The sequence below is a fragment of the Drosophila subpulchrella genome, chromosome 2L (assembly GCF_014743375.2).
Source record: "Drosophila subpulchrella strain 33 F10 #4 breed RU33 chromosome 2L, RU_Dsub_v1.1 Primary Assembly, whole genome shotgun sequence".
Taxonomy (NCBI): Eukaryota; Metazoa; Arthropoda; class Insecta; order Diptera; family Drosophilidae; genus Drosophila; species Drosophila subpulchrella.
In genome coordinates, this window is record NC_050610.1 from 24,895,660 (window position 1) to 24,913,980 (window position 18,321).

At 44.2% G+C, this 18,321-nt stretch overlaps 1 protein-coding gene across 10 annotated transcripts in view; it reads left to right on the top strand.

Moving 5' to 3' along the window:
* The window catches only part of LOC119548558 (protein turtle), a 41,797-nt gene that overhangs the window by 20,228 nt on the left and 3,248 nt on the right, over positions 1–18,321 (top strand). For 3 of the 10 annotated variants that reach the window (XM_037855859.1, XM_037855860.1, XM_037855861.1), the window contains 9 exons: positions 1,918–2,200; positions 3,277–3,518; positions 4,026–4,100; positions 6,056–6,326; positions 6,830–7,693; positions 8,028–8,111; positions 13,503–13,916; positions 17,614–17,728; positions 17,896–17,966. In XM_037855859.1, coding sequence (XP_037711787.1) covers positions 1,918–2,200; positions 3,277–3,518; positions 4,026–4,100; positions 6,056–6,326; positions 6,830–7,693; positions 8,028–8,111; positions 13,503–13,916; positions 17,614–17,728; positions 17,896–17,966 — 2,419 coding nt within the window. Of the gene's footprint in view, positions 1–1,917; positions 2,201–3,276; positions 3,519–4,025; positions 4,101–6,055; positions 6,327–6,829; positions 7,694–8,027; positions 8,112–13,502; positions 17,729–17,895; positions 17,970–18,321 lie in introns of those variants that run through there. The other 7 variants (XR_005219300.1, XR_005219299.1, XM_037855863.1 and 4 more) reach the window with 7 other exon arrangements.

The following is an 18,321-nucleotide window of genomic DNA, read 5'->3' on the forward strand; positions in this document are numbered from 1 at the left end:
CCTGCCTCCTGTTTTTTCGAGCCAACTTAAAAGTTTTACAAGCAATTTTAATGCCAAACAAAAGTTATAAGTACTGCAAAAAGTATGTTTATGTTTTGTCGCGATAAAAATACGCACACCGCAGGGGGGAACGTCGGTAAATGGCCGAATTAAAGGGATTAACATGGCTTTAGCTTTTAATTTATGCGCTCGTATTTCTCTCACTCGCATTTCCCCTGCTTTCTCCCCGTAATTACATACATTACTGGCCCGTAAATGCGAAAGAATTTCATTAAAGGCTGCCTACTTTTCTGCCTGCCCTTTAAAGAGAAAGCGAAAGCCCAGGAGGACGGGAGTCTGGCGTTGCCTTAGTTGCAATCTAAATTAATTGCTACTGAATAAATTAAGCGGAAAAATGTTTGCCAAGCCAACTTATGACGCTTCTGCGAGTGCGAATATTAATTTTGGCCCGGGTCCTTGGCTGTCTGCCTGTCTGCCTGTGTGTCCTGTGACCTTTTCGCCCCCCTTTTTGCCGGGCCGAGCTGCCAGGGCAAGTTATTTCATACGTCAGCCGAGGAAATTATTAAAACGTCTATAAGTTTTAATAAGCGACACACACAGGGCCCATCTCCGTCCATCTCCCCCGTCTAATTAGGGAAATAAATCGATTAGCCCGGCCCGGGATAACGTGGCGTATGAGCAATTTGCTTACCAATTATTAACGTATACGCAATTACGCCGCCATCCATGGGCCCTGGCATTTAGTACTTTCTGGAGAGATAGGGTGCTAATGCCTGGCCAGGTCCAGGTCCTGTTGGTCATGCGAGAGAATTCGAATCGAAAATGCACTCGGTTCAATGCGTTTCGGGGAGGAGGTCCTGTGAATAAAATAAACAAAGGCCCGGGCTGCACATGGATGGGTTGAGCTTTCGAGGGCGAGTGCAGGTTAACCCCAATTTTTGTTGCCTGCCTCGAAATTTATATTTCACATGCACATTTTTTATCTGCACAAGCTAGAATTTCAAATGTATCTCTTTGGCCCTCGTCGTTTTAGTTGTTTTACCCGTTTTAGTTGCTGTGCCACACTCACATGATTTATTGTTGCCAGCGTGTCCCTGGCACAGAACAAAAATACTATGTGTACGGCGGTGGGGGATGGGGCTGGGGGATGCCCATTGCCACCCACTTTCCACCCGCTTTTCCTCCGGCTGTTGATGAGCATGCAAAAGGACGGAGGAGCAAGTGGTGAGCCCAGGATCTGGGGAGTTCGTGTTGACAGTGAAAATGTGTGACCATGTCTGTGTATATATCTGGTAGTTTGTGTATCTGCGAGAGCGCTTGTTTGTTTGCTGGCATGTTTACCATGCGGCAGCGCAATTTCTCCACGTTAACGTGATGAGTTTTTGTTTTGACTGTTTGTAGATTTTACTTTTACACAGACGGAAAACGCAGTTATGTCCCCCGCAGCCGTGTGTATGTGTAGCTATGTCGCAACTCAATTTATTTGCGACAGTTGTTAGTTGTTTGCGTTGTCTCAGCGGGAAACTTTCGAGAATTTCCGATTAGCTTTAATCCCGATTTGCACCTGCATGCCGCACACACCGTAGACTTAAGCGTTAAATGTATTGTAGAAGTTAGCATGTGACTAGCGCCTAGCACACACTGTTTTCTGTATGTGTACATATCCCCAAAAAACTCGCGACTCATAAACTCATAACCCTAGGTTAGATACTGTCTGTACCTGTAAATGTACCTGTGTACCTGTTTCCAGTTGAAGCGTACCAGAAACCAGACTCTCGTTTGTCGTATGTACAAATGCCATGGCACATATTCCATGCATATAACGCATTCCAGACAGACCAATCAAGAATCAACTCTGATCCCATGCCCGCTGACCTATCGATAAACTAATGTGCGATTATGTCCTCCTCTATCAAGGGCTCCGATCTGCCCATCTACATCTGGTATGAGAGCTATCCGGAGCACATCGAGGAGGGCTACAAGGGACGCGTGTCCCGCGTGTCGCAGGACTCGCCCTTCGGCTCCGCCTCGCTCAACCTGACCAACATCCGTGAGTCGGACCAGGGATGGTACGAGTGCAAGGTCGTCTTCCTCAACCGGGACCCCAAGCAGCATAAGAACGGTACATGGTTCCACTTAGACGTACATGCACCGCCGCGCTTTAGTGTTACGCCAGAGGATATTATATACGTTAATTTAGGTGAGTACCAAATGTGTGTTTATGAGGAAAAAATATTATCGATTTTATCGATATATCGAAATATAATTTATCGATGCAATATCGAATAAATTTTAAAAGTTTGTAGTAAATGCAGTGTTATCTGTAGTGTTATATATAAATATATATATATTTTTGATATACCCATTACTTTTTCCGATAGCAAATGTATTATCTTTTAATATTATAAAATAAAGATGGTAGATATTTCGAACTATATGAATATCGGTATCACATCGCTATATCGATTTTGGCTACCATCTCTACCGTGTGCTCAAAACCAGCCGCTTTGCGCCCTGATAAATAGCGAGGCCATAAATAAGCGCATATTCGGCTGGCCAACTTATTTGGGGGCTGTCATCTCGCAGAATTAAGTGGAGTGCGACCCCCGCACGCCTTTGGCCCACTTTCGAGTGTGTCAAATGGTCGGCCATTTGTTGCAGCGCCCGAATGAGTTTGTCACCTTGAGAACTTGTACTCCCAGGAGTCGTAAAAAGTGCCACCATCCTTCTGAAACGAGTTATGGCCGCCCATTTGTCATCTTCCGATTCCGAAAAGCGTAAGAGGTTGGCCCACGAAAATCGATAAGCTCTTTATGCCCTCGCAATCGTATCAAATCAAATTTCCGCCGCTTAATCAAAGTTAAAATGTTTACAAGTCCAAGTGGCAGGCGGCGAAACAAAGGGCGCTTTTCGAGGGGCCGGAAATGCGTTGAGCGAAAATGGCGCTGCAGCGCATAAATCAGACAAACAATTCTGATTCTGGTCCTGAAAACTGTATACTGTAAACTGAAAGCCGAAGACAACGGGGCCAGTGAGGCGAGTAGGGAACTGCAACAAAGAGCCGGCCCGTTTCCATTGTCTGCCGCAAATGGTGGCAGGACGAAGGACAATAGACAAAGGACGGCCGAGCCGGAAGGAGGCGGCTTGTGGGTCCTCCTCGTCCTCCTTGAAACCAAAAAGCGTAACAATTGCCACCACTTACCTTATTAATTCCTCGCTCTCGCTCTCGTTCTCATTCTCATTTCGTTGTGGCGATGGCACCACATTTCCTTGCAGGTGATTCAATTATACTCAATTGCCAGGCAGATGGCACGCCCACGCCGGAAATACTCTGGTACAAGGATGCCAATCCCGTCGATCCCTCGCCCACGGTGGGCATCTTCAACGACGGCACCGAGCTGCGGATCTCCACCATTCGGCACGAGGACATCGGAGAGTACACTTGCATTGCACGCAATGGTGAGGGACAAGTCTCCCATACGGCCCGTGTTATAATCGCGGGCGGCGCTGTAATCATGGTAAAAACCTAAATACAAATCACTTAATTTTGAGATAAAACAGGGGGTGTCCCAGAGGTCTCTTCCTAACTGAAGTCCAGCCGGGAAAAGCTCAGTGTCTCTAAAAAATTAACAAATTCCAATTAAATTAATAAGGCAATAACAAGAGATTTCAAATCTTTTATTAAGGTGTCCAAAAGTATGCAGTGAAAGAAAATAGTTTGATGCATACTTTCAAACACATTCATGATAGATTTTTAAATTCTGTGACATAGACTTTTTCGGTTAATTTTCAAACCAACCGTCCCGAAATTCACCAGAGATTTCTGTGACACCCCTGATAGTAAACACAACCGAACCAAAAAGTGGTGCTAGGGGATGAGGATTGACTCGGGAGTTTTGGGCGGGGCTTGAAAAGCATTGGCCACAATAGCCCAGGGCTCGCAGCAGGTACTAATGTGCAGTTTTATTCTCTACCCCCACGTTAAACCGAATCCCCCCAAAAACCAATCCCCAAAATAATCGTAGGATAAGGCGGCGCCCGACAAACACACTCGCACCAAGTCCAAGTCGAATGCCGTCAATGAGAGGCTGACCATACGTGTAAGTCCTGAACTGAACTCAAATGAAAATCGCTCCTTGCATTTTGCATTCTGGATTTCTACATTCCGCATACTGCATAATCTGTTCAACGCTTTTCCATTAACTGGGCCCAAAGCTGGCCACCGCCAAATTCCCATTCACAGAACAGACCCAATCACTCTGAATGCTCTGGGCTCTGAACTTTGGGCTTTAGGATTTGAAGAGCAGCCGGTAAAGCGGCTTCAGAATTCACCAGACCAGACCATGTCCAGATTCCAGATTCCGATTTCGATTCAGAGCGGGGTTGAGAAAGGAGCAGCCCCCAAAAACGAGGAAAAACCGTAACAAGCGTGAAACTTTTTGTGCCTCCATGTGGCCTCCATCCGGCCCGTATTTACATGCCAGAAAGGGCAGACCCCCTAGAACAGCCCCCACCCCCCCATAAAACAGCTAAACAGAAACTGAACAGAACAACCAGCAGAAGGAGGAGCACTCGGTACACTTGACATGGTCATTCGCCTAGTCTCAGGCAGATCCCCCTATTTACAACCTGCATACAAGCATGCTCACATGCCCCACACCCACCCAGACCCACCAACACCCCCACCCACTTTACAGCCCACTTTCCACCCCGTTCCGGGAAAACCTTCGTGCATATGTGGGTGGAACATGGCCGTCGTCGTCGTCTGTATAGCATACTTTTGTGCGCGCCCGCTAATGCATTTGCATTTCGGTTATTTACAGTTAGCAACTGCAACTGCAGCAGGGGTGGAGGGGGGGGCGACTAAGCCTACACAGCGAGAAAAATATGATAGTCATCGAATGTATAAAAAAGCTTTTAATACTGCTTTGATATAGCATAGGTCTTAACATGTGACATATTGGATTTGGGTTCGTGACAAATTCAAAATATATAGCTAAATTATTTCTTTAACATTATTCTGGACTTTTTTCTAAATATATATTTTCATAATAGATTCATAATAATAATAATATCACCAAGTATAGGTAGTAGTGTGAGTACAAGTGAGTAGTTTTTTTGGGCTTCTCAAAATGTTCGACTTCTCAAAATGTGATTTACATAACCAAGATCCATTTTCCTCACTGTACCTTGCAAGCAATCCTGCCTTTTTGGTCTATCCTTGCTGGCTTAGGGTTTTCCTTTTCCGCCTTGCATGCACAAAGCGGTTGGCGTCTTGGAACTTGGCTTGAACTTTGACCTTTTGCTGGCTTTTCAGGCCAGCCAAGAAAAGCAGGCGGCAGTGGGCTGGGCAATTGCACATACCTCGTGCTTCAATTACTGCTCAACCGTTTTGCAGCAATCTGCGCATAAATATTGCAATAACATTTATCTGGCCACAGGCAAAGTGGACATTTTATGGATGACCCCAAGGGAAATCGAAGCCAGATCGAGCCAATTCAATTTACGAGGCCATTTCGGGCAGCAACAGCAGCGGCCACAGCAAAAGCAAAAGCAACCCACATCAATTTTGGCCATAACTAAAACTAATTCAAATGAAACAGTCTGCCAGCAAATTGCCCGAAGGCAAAGCGGCGGCAAATGTGCCCATTAAATAAGCCAAGCTCCACAGAATGCACTCATGCAATTACGGGAAGGACGAAAAGGACGAAAGGGGTTCGGTCCGTAATGTTTGGCTCCTGACATTTGACTGACAAGTTGTCAATGGCAGAGGAGGGGATGTCAGGGAGTTTCGGGGGGAGCCTTTCATAGCTGTGACAGCACAAAATGTTATTTCTCGGGAGCGAGTGCACACAAAGGATATCGATGACGGCGACAGCCAAAAATTAGCTGTCAAGCTCCAGGCTCCAAAAAGGCAGCGGACGACCAGGGGTGGTTCCTTCTCATGATTTGAATTAGTCAACAGTCAACAGTCAGCCATCATAAGTTTGCAGTTCGTTACCCGTTTTTGGGACTACCTTATCTGAAAGTATCTTTTCGCCTTGCAAAAACACAGGTGCCCCCGACCAACCAAACGAAGAACGAGGGCGAAAAAGTGATATTCTCCTGCGAGGCTAAGGCCATGCCCGGGAATGTCACGGTGCGCTGGTACCGCGAGGGGTCCCCCGTGCGGGAGGTGGCCTCCCTGGAGACCCGGGTCACCATCCGAAAGGACGGCTCGCTCATCATCAACCCCATCAAGCCGGACGACTCGGGCCAGTACCTCTGCGAGGTGACCAACGGCATCGGCGATCCGCAGAGCGCCTCCGCCTACCTCAGCGTCGAATGTGAGTATTGGGATATATTTCAACAAATGAGATTCAATCATAATGTTCATTTAGTTAGTTAATAATTTTATACGTCTATCCCTATCTACTTTTCCTCAAGCACATATTATAACTTTTTATTATGTGCTTAGTAAATCTTATACAATTCAAACCTGTAAATAAAAGTAGCGCATTCCCTAAATTTAACATCGGTCAAATAAGACTGTTAGCCTTTTGTTATAAATGTCCCTATCTACTCTTAATCTAACGACTTCAATTAAAATTGAAACTGCAGTAAGAGATACAAAGAAAGTCATTTTCTACATCCCAAAAAGTAACTAAAAATTTCAGCGATTTTAGTTTCTAGTTGGAAATTAATAACACAATTAATTCACGTTATCTGGTTACTCCCATCCATTGAATATTGAATAACATATATAAAAGACTAAAAATTAAAAACTTTTGCTGGAAATCGATTCTTCACTCTAACATCTATTTATCCACTTCCACCACCTCCTTTCCAGATCCCGCCAAGGTCACCTTCACGCCCACGGTGCAGTACCTGCCGTTCCGGCTGGCCGGCGTGGTCCAGTGCTACATCAAGTCGAGCCCCCAGCTGCAGTACGTCACCTGGACGAAGGACAAGCGCCTGCTGGAGCCCTACCAGATGAAGGACATCGTGGTGATGGCCAACGGATCGCTGCTGTTCACGCGGGTGAACGAGGAGCACCAGGGCCAGTACTCCTGCACGCCGTACAATGCGTTGGGAACGGCCGGTGCCTCCGGGATCATGGACGTGCTGGTCAGGAAGCCACCCGCCTTCACGGTGGAGCCGGAGACGCTCTACCAGCGGAAGGTGGGCGACAGCGTGGAGATGCACTGCGACGCCCTGGAGGCGGAGGGCACCGAGAGGCCCACCATAAAGTGGCAGCGCCAAGAGGGCGAGCAGCTGGCCGAGTCGCAGCGCAACCGCATCAAGATCTCGGGGGGCAACATCACCATAGAGAACCTGCGGCGGGAGGACTTCGGCTACTACCAGTGTGTGGTGTCCAACGAGGTGGCCACCCTGATGGCCGTGACCCAGCTGGTGATCGAGGGCACCCAGCCCCATGCCCCCTACAACATCACCGGCAAGGCCACAGAGTCCTCGATAACGCTGCAATGGCTGCCGGGATATAGCGGGGGATCGGAGTACAAGCAGGACTATACCATCTGGTTCCGGGAGGCGGGGGTCAACGACTGGCAGACCATCTCCGTAACGCCCTCGGGCAGCACACAGGTGACCATCAACGGTCTGGCCTCCGGAACCACCTACGAGTTCCAGGTGGTGGGCAGGAATGTCCTCGGCGACGGGATGATGAGCAAAGTGATGACCGTGCGCACCCTGGGTAAGTCCTCTGGATCCTTTCGTACCTCTCTCTTTCGTTCGCTTTGCTCCTTCCGTTTTTGGGTTCTTGCTGCAGTCGCATATCCCGGCATATCCTGCACATAATCTCATGAAAACTGCACAAACTGAATCTGGATTGGCTCTAACATAACGCTCTTGTTTTTCTCTCGTTTTCTTCTCTTTTTCCTCACCGACCTCCTCATCGAAAAACAAAACCGCTACTCGATCTCTAACTTTCTCATACTAATCATGCGCGCAATCAAATGCAAACTGTCAAATGCCAAACCGCGACCACGAATTTTTCCTGGGAACCACGGAAAATTCGGGTTCAATAGAAGACGCTCCGGCAGCGCCACGTAATGTCAAGGCTGCAACACAACCGCCCGACTCATTCTTTCAGCTAATGCCAGACGAAGCTGGTAAGAGAAAATACCCAAAAAAATAAAAACCAATCCCTAGAATGCGTAGTTGTATATAAGAATCGGAATAGACCGGATCAGCAATCGCAGCCACCGACGTACAAGGATCAAATCCCTCTAGTTTTAAAATGGTTCCAAGGGATTATAGTTGTTGCGCCAGCAATCGTTTCACTGAATGATGTATATACACAGAAATTTACCAATCTATAAAGGGGGTTCCAAAATAATGAGTTCCTTTTTTTTGAAAACCAAATTAAGTATATATTATAATGCATGATTGTGTAGCTCCTGTTGTTGTCTTCTCTTTTAATAACTAGATCAAACAAGAAAAGTTAGATAGCTAGTTGGCCCTCAATTATGTTCAGATGTGATTATACATGTAGGATTATGATTTTTTTATGAGGCTATAGTTTGTAGAAACCATTTCCCCCCCAAATATGATAGTTTCTCCGTTCCCAACCCTAATCTGCATGAGGCTTGAATGCTACCCGTACCAAAACTGTAAATACCCACATTTGTTTTTCAATATTTCACCAAAATCTTGGAGAGTTCAATCAATTTTGCAACCAACTGATGGGCACTTCCCCTTACTTTCCCCACTTGCGGCGACCGCAGAGCAATATCCCACTCCTCTCCCCAATGAATTCAATATTCATTTTGGCTTTTGGGGCCAGCTACGAAAAAAGCAACAATTAAATATTCAAACCAATTATACGGGGCTACCCATTTATTGGCTGCCAAAGAACACGCCCCAAATTCCCGCCGTTTCCCACGGGGCATAATTTGCCACATGTGCCGGGGCCTCTGGTCCTGCGAATATTACATTTGTGGCTCTCACGCACACAGGACTATCCTGATCTCCGCTCGCGTGTGTGCGTAATTATAACAGTTTGGGCCCCGCATTTAATTATTTAAATTAATTGAACTGTTTTTACAACTGGGCCGCCGTGTCTTGCAGGTTGTGTATGCGGTCGATATGACAACGCCCATGCTCACTCCGTAATTTAAACAGCAATATTACCAAATGCCGAGCACATTTACCAAGGGCGCCCCTGCCACGCCCCCGTCTAGGTCCTTTCGCCCCCCCTCCCCCACCCCTTGACTTTTCCGTAGGTGCGGCAATTTGAATGCCTTTGTCGACGTTGCCGCGTGTTTTTCCAACCGCTTTGCGATAATAGTTAATTTTATCCCTGCTCTCTGTCTCTTTTGCTCCTTTGTTGTGTAGTTTATCCCCCCCACCACTCTCTGGTTTTGTATGTGTATGTACACCCCCCCACCCCCACCCCTGTCAAAACACACACACAAATAAATGTTTTCCCCCATTTAGCGTATTTAATTTAGTCTGTGTGTGTGTGTGCGTGTATTACAGTGCGTATACGTGTTGGCGCACGCGTAGGTTTCGAAAAATGAGGAAAAACGCTACAAAATATCAAGTAACAACAACAAGAACAGCAACAAGGACAACGAAAAACAAAAAAGGCGGCAACTCTGGCGGCAAATGTGCGCCGTGTTGTGTAATGCAACCCTGGATTTCGTGTACGTGTGTACCTTTTTTGGCGCTTGTAACGAAACACCTACCAACACCAGAACCATCTACCGCCCATCCACCCACAGACACCACCCACTGTAGACCACCCACCGCCCACCGCCTCATTTCATCCTCAGCAGCCCAGCAAACAACAACAGCAACAACAAGAACAAGAACAGTAACTAAAACAACAACAGCAGCTAAAGCAAACGCCTCGCAGAAATTGTATTTCCTTTGGCTTTTATTTTCTTTTGTGCTCCTTGGTCGCTGCTTTATTTTCCTTATAATATTTCCATTTTTTGTTTTAAATCCTGCATAAAACATCAACGGTAAACCATTTGCCACTGCCCCACCAACCCACCGCCCACCGCCCACTTCTGCATCTGTGTGTGTGAATGTCCGTGCCACATTTGTTTATGTCGAGCAATTTTCATCCGCCATGTAGACCCGCTGACGCTGGCATTTGCTCACACTGAACCACCCAGCCACCCAACCACCCAACACCCACTGAAACGAAATGGGTGGTGCAGGGTGGTGCAGAGCGGTGCGTGCTGCTTTCCCTGCTGTTTTAACCATACGGCGCAGCGCTTAAAAATTAATAACAACAATGCGAGCAGCAGGCAGCGAGCTCCTTCAACATTTGCAGCATTTCTGCCCTGACATTCGGGAAATTAAATAACTGGGGGAACGAATTGGGGTTACCCTACACTCAGCATTTAAGATAGCCTTAAAGGTATTAGTTGCTTTAACTAAATTATGACAATGAAGGGCCGGGAATAGGGTTACCCCCACCCAGAAAGTACAAATAATAAAGATTAGTATTTTTTAGAGAGTAGAAAACGTTTTAAAACATCGAAAGTGCCCAAATTATTCTAGGGTTTTGCTAGTTTTATAAGGGCGCCTTAAAGTATGCAACATTATAATTTTTTATTCGCAAGTTCTAAAGCATCAACCAAAAAACGGCGTTTATTTTTTCACAGCATACTTTTAGGAACCTTAAAAATTCATGTCAAAGCCCCAGTGATTCCACTGTCAAACCAAGCCAAATAGTTTTTATAAGGACTTAAGATACATCAAATGTCCACTTTCCGATACATTCAGACTATTGATTTCTGGGCCAGTGCCTAATCTTCCCGATCAACCCAGTATCCAGCCACTTGGCATGCCCACCAGAAGAAGGAGTGAAATCTAAATGCGTGTCAAGGCTGATTATAAACGAAAGCCCACACATGTGCACTTATGAATATTCAATGCATTTCACTGTCATAATTACAGCTCGGTCTTTGTTGCCGTGCGGGTTTTTCAGTTCTTGGGGCAGCAGAATTTGCATTCGATCAAGGTAAACTTATCGAGGACTCGATGCGAGCGATTGAGTTCCTCTCTCTGACCTTTGAGAACGGTGACCCCGTAGTTAGCACACTATTCGGTACTTGGACTGCACTTTCTTTCAATTTTCCAAACACGCACCTCCCCCTTTTTGCACACTTTAGTTTTAATTATTTACTCGACTTGATTTGATTTGAATTTTGTGTTTTGTGCTCTTGTGTTTCTGATTTATTTGCAGACCTCTTAGCCTATTTTGACATTTACTTTCACACCGACTCGCACGGCAAGCTAGTTTACTCGCCGCCCAAATTGAGAGTCAAAGGTACTCGTATCAAACATCACTACATAATACCATATTAGGGTGTTCAGTTAAGTTGAAATGTGTAAAAGTTAGCGGTAAAACGCGAATTCTTCAGTTGAAAATGAAAAAAATGTTTATTTTTAGATTCTCGCAAATTCTTGAGTATTAAAGGGACATTTTGCCATTACCTGGGTCCTAAAACCAACTGTTTAGACAATTCTTACTACTTTACGACCGAGTTATCATTACTACTTGTTATTATTTCCGCACAAGTACACCAGTAGATATCATTGCTGATACTGCTTACACTTTTACACATTTAAACGCCTACAACTTAACTGAACAACCTATATAAGTCCTGCCTTGTATTATTTTCCCTCATATTTTTTTCACTTGCAAGTGGCGCTTAAGTAATGTCTCTGTCTTGTGAAACAGCTAGTAATTCCTGCAAGCAAACTGCAGATTTACTGCGGGTCACCCTGAACCCGCCCCGAAAACCCTGCCCGAATCCCCAGTGCTGCAGTCATAAATAACATTTAACCGTGCGACGGTGCCTCGTGCCTTTTTGTACCCTTCCGCCGACCCTACTACCCTTGACATTTTTACAGTCCGTCCGTCTGTGTCTACCCATCTCATTTAGGCCGCTTTTCCCAGCCGCTTTTCCCGGGCCATTTTGCTTTTTATGTTTGTCACTTGTCTCGTTTATGTTATGTCAAATCTGCGCACATTTTTTATGCGGGCCGAGAATTAAAGGGTTGCTACTGGTGCCTGCTGCTCGCTGCTCATTTCTGCCCCATTCGCATAATCAACTTTTGATATATGCGAGTACGCAGAGTATGCGCTTTCCAAATCCCGCGAGGGCTCTTTAAAAGCATTTTTAATTAACATACATACATACATAATGAGCGTGGCATTTTTCGTTAGCGCCATCTCCATCGTCATAATAAATGGCTTGCACTTATTGCCGCACGTGGGGACTCCCCATTTCCCCCTCCGAAAAGTAAGCCCCATATCCCCGCTTTCGCACCGTCAGCTCATCCGAACTCCGCACCATGACCATACATCGTTTTATGCTGTTCAAAATTTCATAAGCGCCATTGGGAGCTACGAATTGGGCCCCATTTACATGACACATTGTGTATTTCTCCAAGCAGTTTTAATTTGCATTTGCATGTGCGACAAGCCGAGTCCTCCAGAATACAGAATACAGAATGCCGAATATCCCATGGAGACCGGCAGTTAATTGCATCGAGCACGAGCACGCGTTCTCCAATCAGGAGGTCCTGACAAGCGTACCGAGAATTCAGGTTATCTATGCCTATAATTCGTTTCCATACACTCAGGAGAATCCTTTGGTATTTTTTTTTGGCGCCGCCCCATCCATTTGCAAACTCAAACGGAAGGAAGTTTGAGGGCCCCCAAGTATTCAAATGCGATATACGAAATACGAAAATGGAAAGTTTTATGTGTGTATGCTAATTAAAATGTGTTTTTGTCAATCCCCCCACAGCCAGGACTCGTTGTCATGAATAAATGCATGGTGCAAAAAAGGAAAAGGTTGCAAAGAGTTGCAAAAAGCCAAATGGAATTTTCATAAAGCTTTTAAGCGTTGCGAAAAAATGAAATAAGTAAAATCTAAAGCAAATAAGGGCGAAGCTTACACTGAAAAATAGCAGTTATATAGTTCTTATTTAAAATAGCTAGGTATATATGGTTAAAACCTTTTATTGGTAAATATAATCAAATTTAAAGTAGGCCCCTTTTTTCTATAGAAATTGGGGAAGGCTAAGTAGAAAATCCCTCGCGCAAATAAACAAAGCATAAAATGAAAAGCAAATAAATCAAAATAAATAATGCAAACGATTTAGCCAGCATACACTGAAAATAGTTAGCTTTAGAAAGGGGGAAAATAAAAAGGTTAAATACGAAGGTTAACTATTTGTAACCCATTAAGTGATCAAAACAAAGGGACCCTAAAGAGGAATTTAATGATTTATTTATAACATTAATACTTAATACAACTCCCCTTGAATGTTTTCAATGTATGAATATTTCGATGTCGGATTTCACCTTTGTACGTTGTTGGCAATTGAAATGGCTTTAAATTGCTGACTGGAAAACAAGGCAGGACAAAAAGCAGGGCTACCACCCCATTTTACCCATTTTCCGGGTACACTGTACATACTAATGGATCGTTTTTGCTCTACCTTTCCTCCCCCACCCCAAATGTACACAGGTCCCAAGCCAGGACCCCCGAGGAACGTTTCCGTGACGGAGGTGTCGAACGGGTTCCTCATCACGTGGCAGTCGCCGCTGGAGCGGGCCCACATCGTCAAGTTCTACACCATCAAGTACCGGACGGACGCCCAGTGGAAGACCCTCAACCGGGGACAAATCCGGCCGGAGGAGACCCAGTATCTGGTGAAGAACCTGGTGGGCGGCAGGACCTACTACTTCCGGGTGCTGGCCAACTCGGAGAAGTCCTACGAGTCCAGCGACGAGGTGAAGTTCCCGGTGCCGGCACGTGTCAAGCACAAGGCGATTACCGCCGGCGTCGTTGGGGGCATCCTGTTTTTTATTGTTGCGATCATTTTATCGGTTTGTGCCGTAAAAATTTGCAATAAACGTAAACGACGAAAACAGGAAAAAGGTAACACTGAGGCTAAAGCTAACACACACACTTGAAATGGTTTTTGATGACAATCACTAAAAATGCTAATGCTAATGATAATGCTAACGATATAGATGTACCGATAACGTTAACGATCGATCGCAAACAGTAATCGTAATAATCGATGACGATGTTCTTGTTGTTGGCGAACCCAAAACCATTATAATTGTAATTATGACTAACCCCCAGCTAACTAACTGCCTAACGTACTATTAATTAAATACATTTCGAGTTTCCGACGGCGCAGGCCACCCAATTATCGATAACTTGGAACTGATTACCGATAACCATTACTTGCCGTGCTTTTATGAGTTCAAGTTTTCCTCCTTTGGCATTTGAGCTTAAAATATTGGTTTGTTCGACAACAACAGCACATTGGAATTTGCATTTGAAACTGTCTGTTTGCTGAAAGTAAAATATTTGACAAAATTTCTGAGCCGTCGAGGCGTTTGATATGAAATTCTCCATAAATTATGCCTGTCTGAGATTTTGTATGATTTGTACTTTTTCGTTGTAGTTGTGCAAGTAAAATTGAGTTACAATTCGGCAAAAGTTGCTGAAAAATCTCTGTATATATATTTACATACTAATTGGATTTCGGTTTGCTTTTCCTTATTTGGTTATCCTTCTTTTTGGTTCATGATTTCGTTAGCCCTGAGTTCTGATTTCTTCTTTTCTGGGCCCAAGAACCCCCTTGCCCCCTGCTCGTCCCCGCCCCTGGTCCACCCCAATCCATTTCCGTAGACAAAAGTGACTCCCAAAGATCTAAGTTGAAAATCGGCCATCAGACCTCTGAAATTATCAGTTTTTGTTTGCATTCCATTACTTAAGCCTTCTGTTCGTATCATTGGGCCTACATATAAATCTTTTTTTGTGTAATCTCAATCTGGCTTCATAGCGCTTTGCAGCCTGTTTGTTTTCGAATTCAACGCATGAACATATTACTAGTTGTTGCCACTTTAGTTAAGCAATCGATTAAGCTCCATTTGCGGGGGAACTCCTTTCGAAAGCAGTATGAAAAACCCGGCCAAAGTTGAGCGGAAATTGAAATGCCAGGGCCAGAGGACCCATACCAGAACCCCAACCAGGACTTCCAGGACATCCATTATTTGACGCCCGCTGGCTTTAATGCAATCGAATCAAAACCCGGACCGAAAACCGACCATTTCGAACCTCTGTCTCTGCCTTTTGTTATGGTTTTTGCTTTAAACTGTATTTTAAGTGGATTAATTAATGTTGCGTTGTTTAAATCAATTATTTATGTATTCTTTCCGAGACCCCCCTCCCCCACACACTTACACGACACAGAAAAAAAAATAACAAAGAGCAGGAAAATTGCGAATTTTTTAAATCAATGCAGCCCATTAACTGCGAAATATGATGTACATACGTATATTCAATACCGAACACATTGTTCTACAATTTTTTCCGTAACTCCTTTTTTTTGCTGTGGTAAGCACATTACGATAGATTAACGTAAAACCGCTAATGATATAAATGTGACAAGCTGATAACGCTGATGATGATAGAAATACCTTTATCTCCGAACCATTGACAAGCATGTTCTTGGCCAAATCGTCGTTGTTTCTGCCCAGGGCTGAGTTCATGACAGATAAAGGTATTTGAAGAGACATTTGCAGAGAGGAAACCACATCTATATACATGGCGAATGACCATTTATATAGCGCAATACTGGGCAGACGTTTTTTGTAAACAATTCACGCACAAAGATGGTAAAAGAGGCCCCCAAACCATGTCGATAGAGCACTCGCATCTAGAAAACAAAACCAAAACCGAGTCCAAAGCATAAAATGATCGCGTCGTCAATAGATCCGTTATGCCTGGGGTCCTCCGCCCCTGTCCGCCCAACCTCGGGGACTTCAAATGGGTATTACCATACCCTACACCATATCTATTATATCTTTTGAAGTCCTAGTTGGGCAGTCAAAGGGCGGAGCGACCGAGCAACGCAAAATATGAGTAATGCTATAGTAAGACCCCCTAAAACCCCAACATCGATGCAAGCAAGGGTAAGTTTTTGCAATCATTTTAAGTCGATGTCGTGTGCCACAGATCCTGAGTACTGACAACTAAAGGTTATTTTCAGACGAGTTCCCACCACCCCACCAACCAGAACCAACCTATCAAGAACCAACAACCAACTAACCAACACTGACATCACCACAACCATCGATTAAGCATCTGCATTCCACTAACAGTCCGCAATCCGTCGGTCACAAGTTGTCAGTGCCCCTCTTCTCGGGCAGATCGCTCCGATACTGCCGCATATATTTCTCAAGCACCCCACACATTCCACAGATTTCATAATTACCCAAAAACCAAAACACAAGCACTGCCAAACGAAACAAAAACAATACTTCTCAAACACTTTTCGTTTTTTGTGTGTGAATCACAAGTTTTTGTCGCTTCTCCTCAGTTTTTGTGTTTTTGCATCCCCCATAATCCCCATATAATCAGCAATATTTGGTTCTCGATTGCATTAAACTTCAGTTCTTATCTCTCAGTCTCTCTCTTTTCCGTTGGCACAATTCGTAACTTGACCATTTAAAAGCCATTTCACGTGTCATTGTTTTTTCCAACCATTCGAAGCCAGATCCTAAATAAAATACTGCGAAGAGCACACGGCTGTGTATATATGCACTTCGGAGTGTATATGCTATATGGTATATAGCAGGTTTTCGCATATAGCCGTATATATGTGGGTGTCCCCAAATAGTTTGTCACCGATAACCGTCAACTGGCCGGAGGAGCATTAAGTTTCGATTATGTTGGCATTGTTATTCCTCGAACCCGTAGCCGCCGTTCAATTACCCAAACTCCGAATCACTAATTGGCATTGCTCCTTCTGCCCCCAACATGTAATTGCAACCCAATCAACTGAAACTAAAACTGAAACCAACTAACAACATAGTTTAGTCGTAGTCATCTAACTGCTAACTGGTAAATGGCAACTGTTATCTGCTAACTGGCGACTGTTTAGTGTCCTTTAGTAATAGCCTAGTTACTGCTAAAATTTAAACAATCTAAACTTATTAGCGACGACAACTGAAACAACATTAGTGTGTAATCTGGCGATGCTGGCATGCAAATTGGCATAATCAACGTGGGCAGGTGCACAGCGAGAAAGATTCCGATTAGAGTAAATTGTAACAATTTACAATAATGATATACCCTAATTAAAGTTGGGAGTTTTTTATATCTCTTAATAAGGTGCCTGAAAGTATGCAACATTTTTCATTGCCTACTTTTAGACAGATTTATAAAAGATATCAAAATCCCAGTGGTATAAGCATGATATATCTCCAATTTAAAATCCAAAACCTAAGGACAACTATTTAAAACACCTTTCTCTCTGTGCCAATGACCTTAATTTCAACCCGTTCTCGACCAAAATCAACAAACAGCCGCGTTATGCCAGCTTGTCCCTGATTTAAGCAGAATTTCGAAAGAGTGTAATCGCATTTATATACGTCTATATGTAGAGAGCACCGTAGTAGATATGCATATGCATAGACATATATCCGTGACCGTCGTGTGTGTATATATAGAGTGTGTGTGCTTGGTAGCTATACGTACGGTGTACGGGTATTTTATTTACCGGATAGGACGGCTCACGCTGCACGCCAAATTAATTTTAGAAATTATACGTTTGCAGAGTTCAACATGGTAGCTTGCAGGATAACGGACGCTCGTAACATTGCCGCCAATAATCATCATTTGCACAATCGCAGTACGGGCTCAATTTCCTCTGGTCAAGTGCCTTTAAAAAAGTGAGTATCCCCTTCGGTGGCATCTCTAATCTGACTCTAAATTCTCCCCCAAATTCGCCCAACTGCAAACCTTATCTGAATCTGTATCTTGTCATCTATCTGTCTACCCATTTCACTCTGATTGGCATCCGCCATGCACGTTCCACCGATCTACTCTCGCTCCATAGCAATACTGAACATTACCGTGATTATGAAAGCGTTTTTATAGTTCCAGGTCCATCCTGTCATAATCAAAATCGTAAGCAAACTTTTCTCAAACTTAATCAAAGTTTTCTTTAGTTGAGTTGGCTTCAGTTAAGTGATTTCTTGGTTATTCCCATGTGTTTAGTTTTGCATGAGGGGAATTAGGGGTTTCCTTAATTCCTCTTTAGAAAATATTTAAATATCGAGAGAGAAAGAAGGGTTGGGTAAGTCGATGTTCTTGTAATTTGGTAACTATAAAAGAAGAAGAACAGAAGCTTGAAACAGTTTAAGCTGGTGTCTAAAAGTATGCTTTCGAAAAAATTCGTTTATTGTAGCATACTTTCTGACACTGTTTTTGGGTACCTTAAACTTTTAGAGCTTTCTGTGGCAAGCCCAACTTTCTCGTTTCT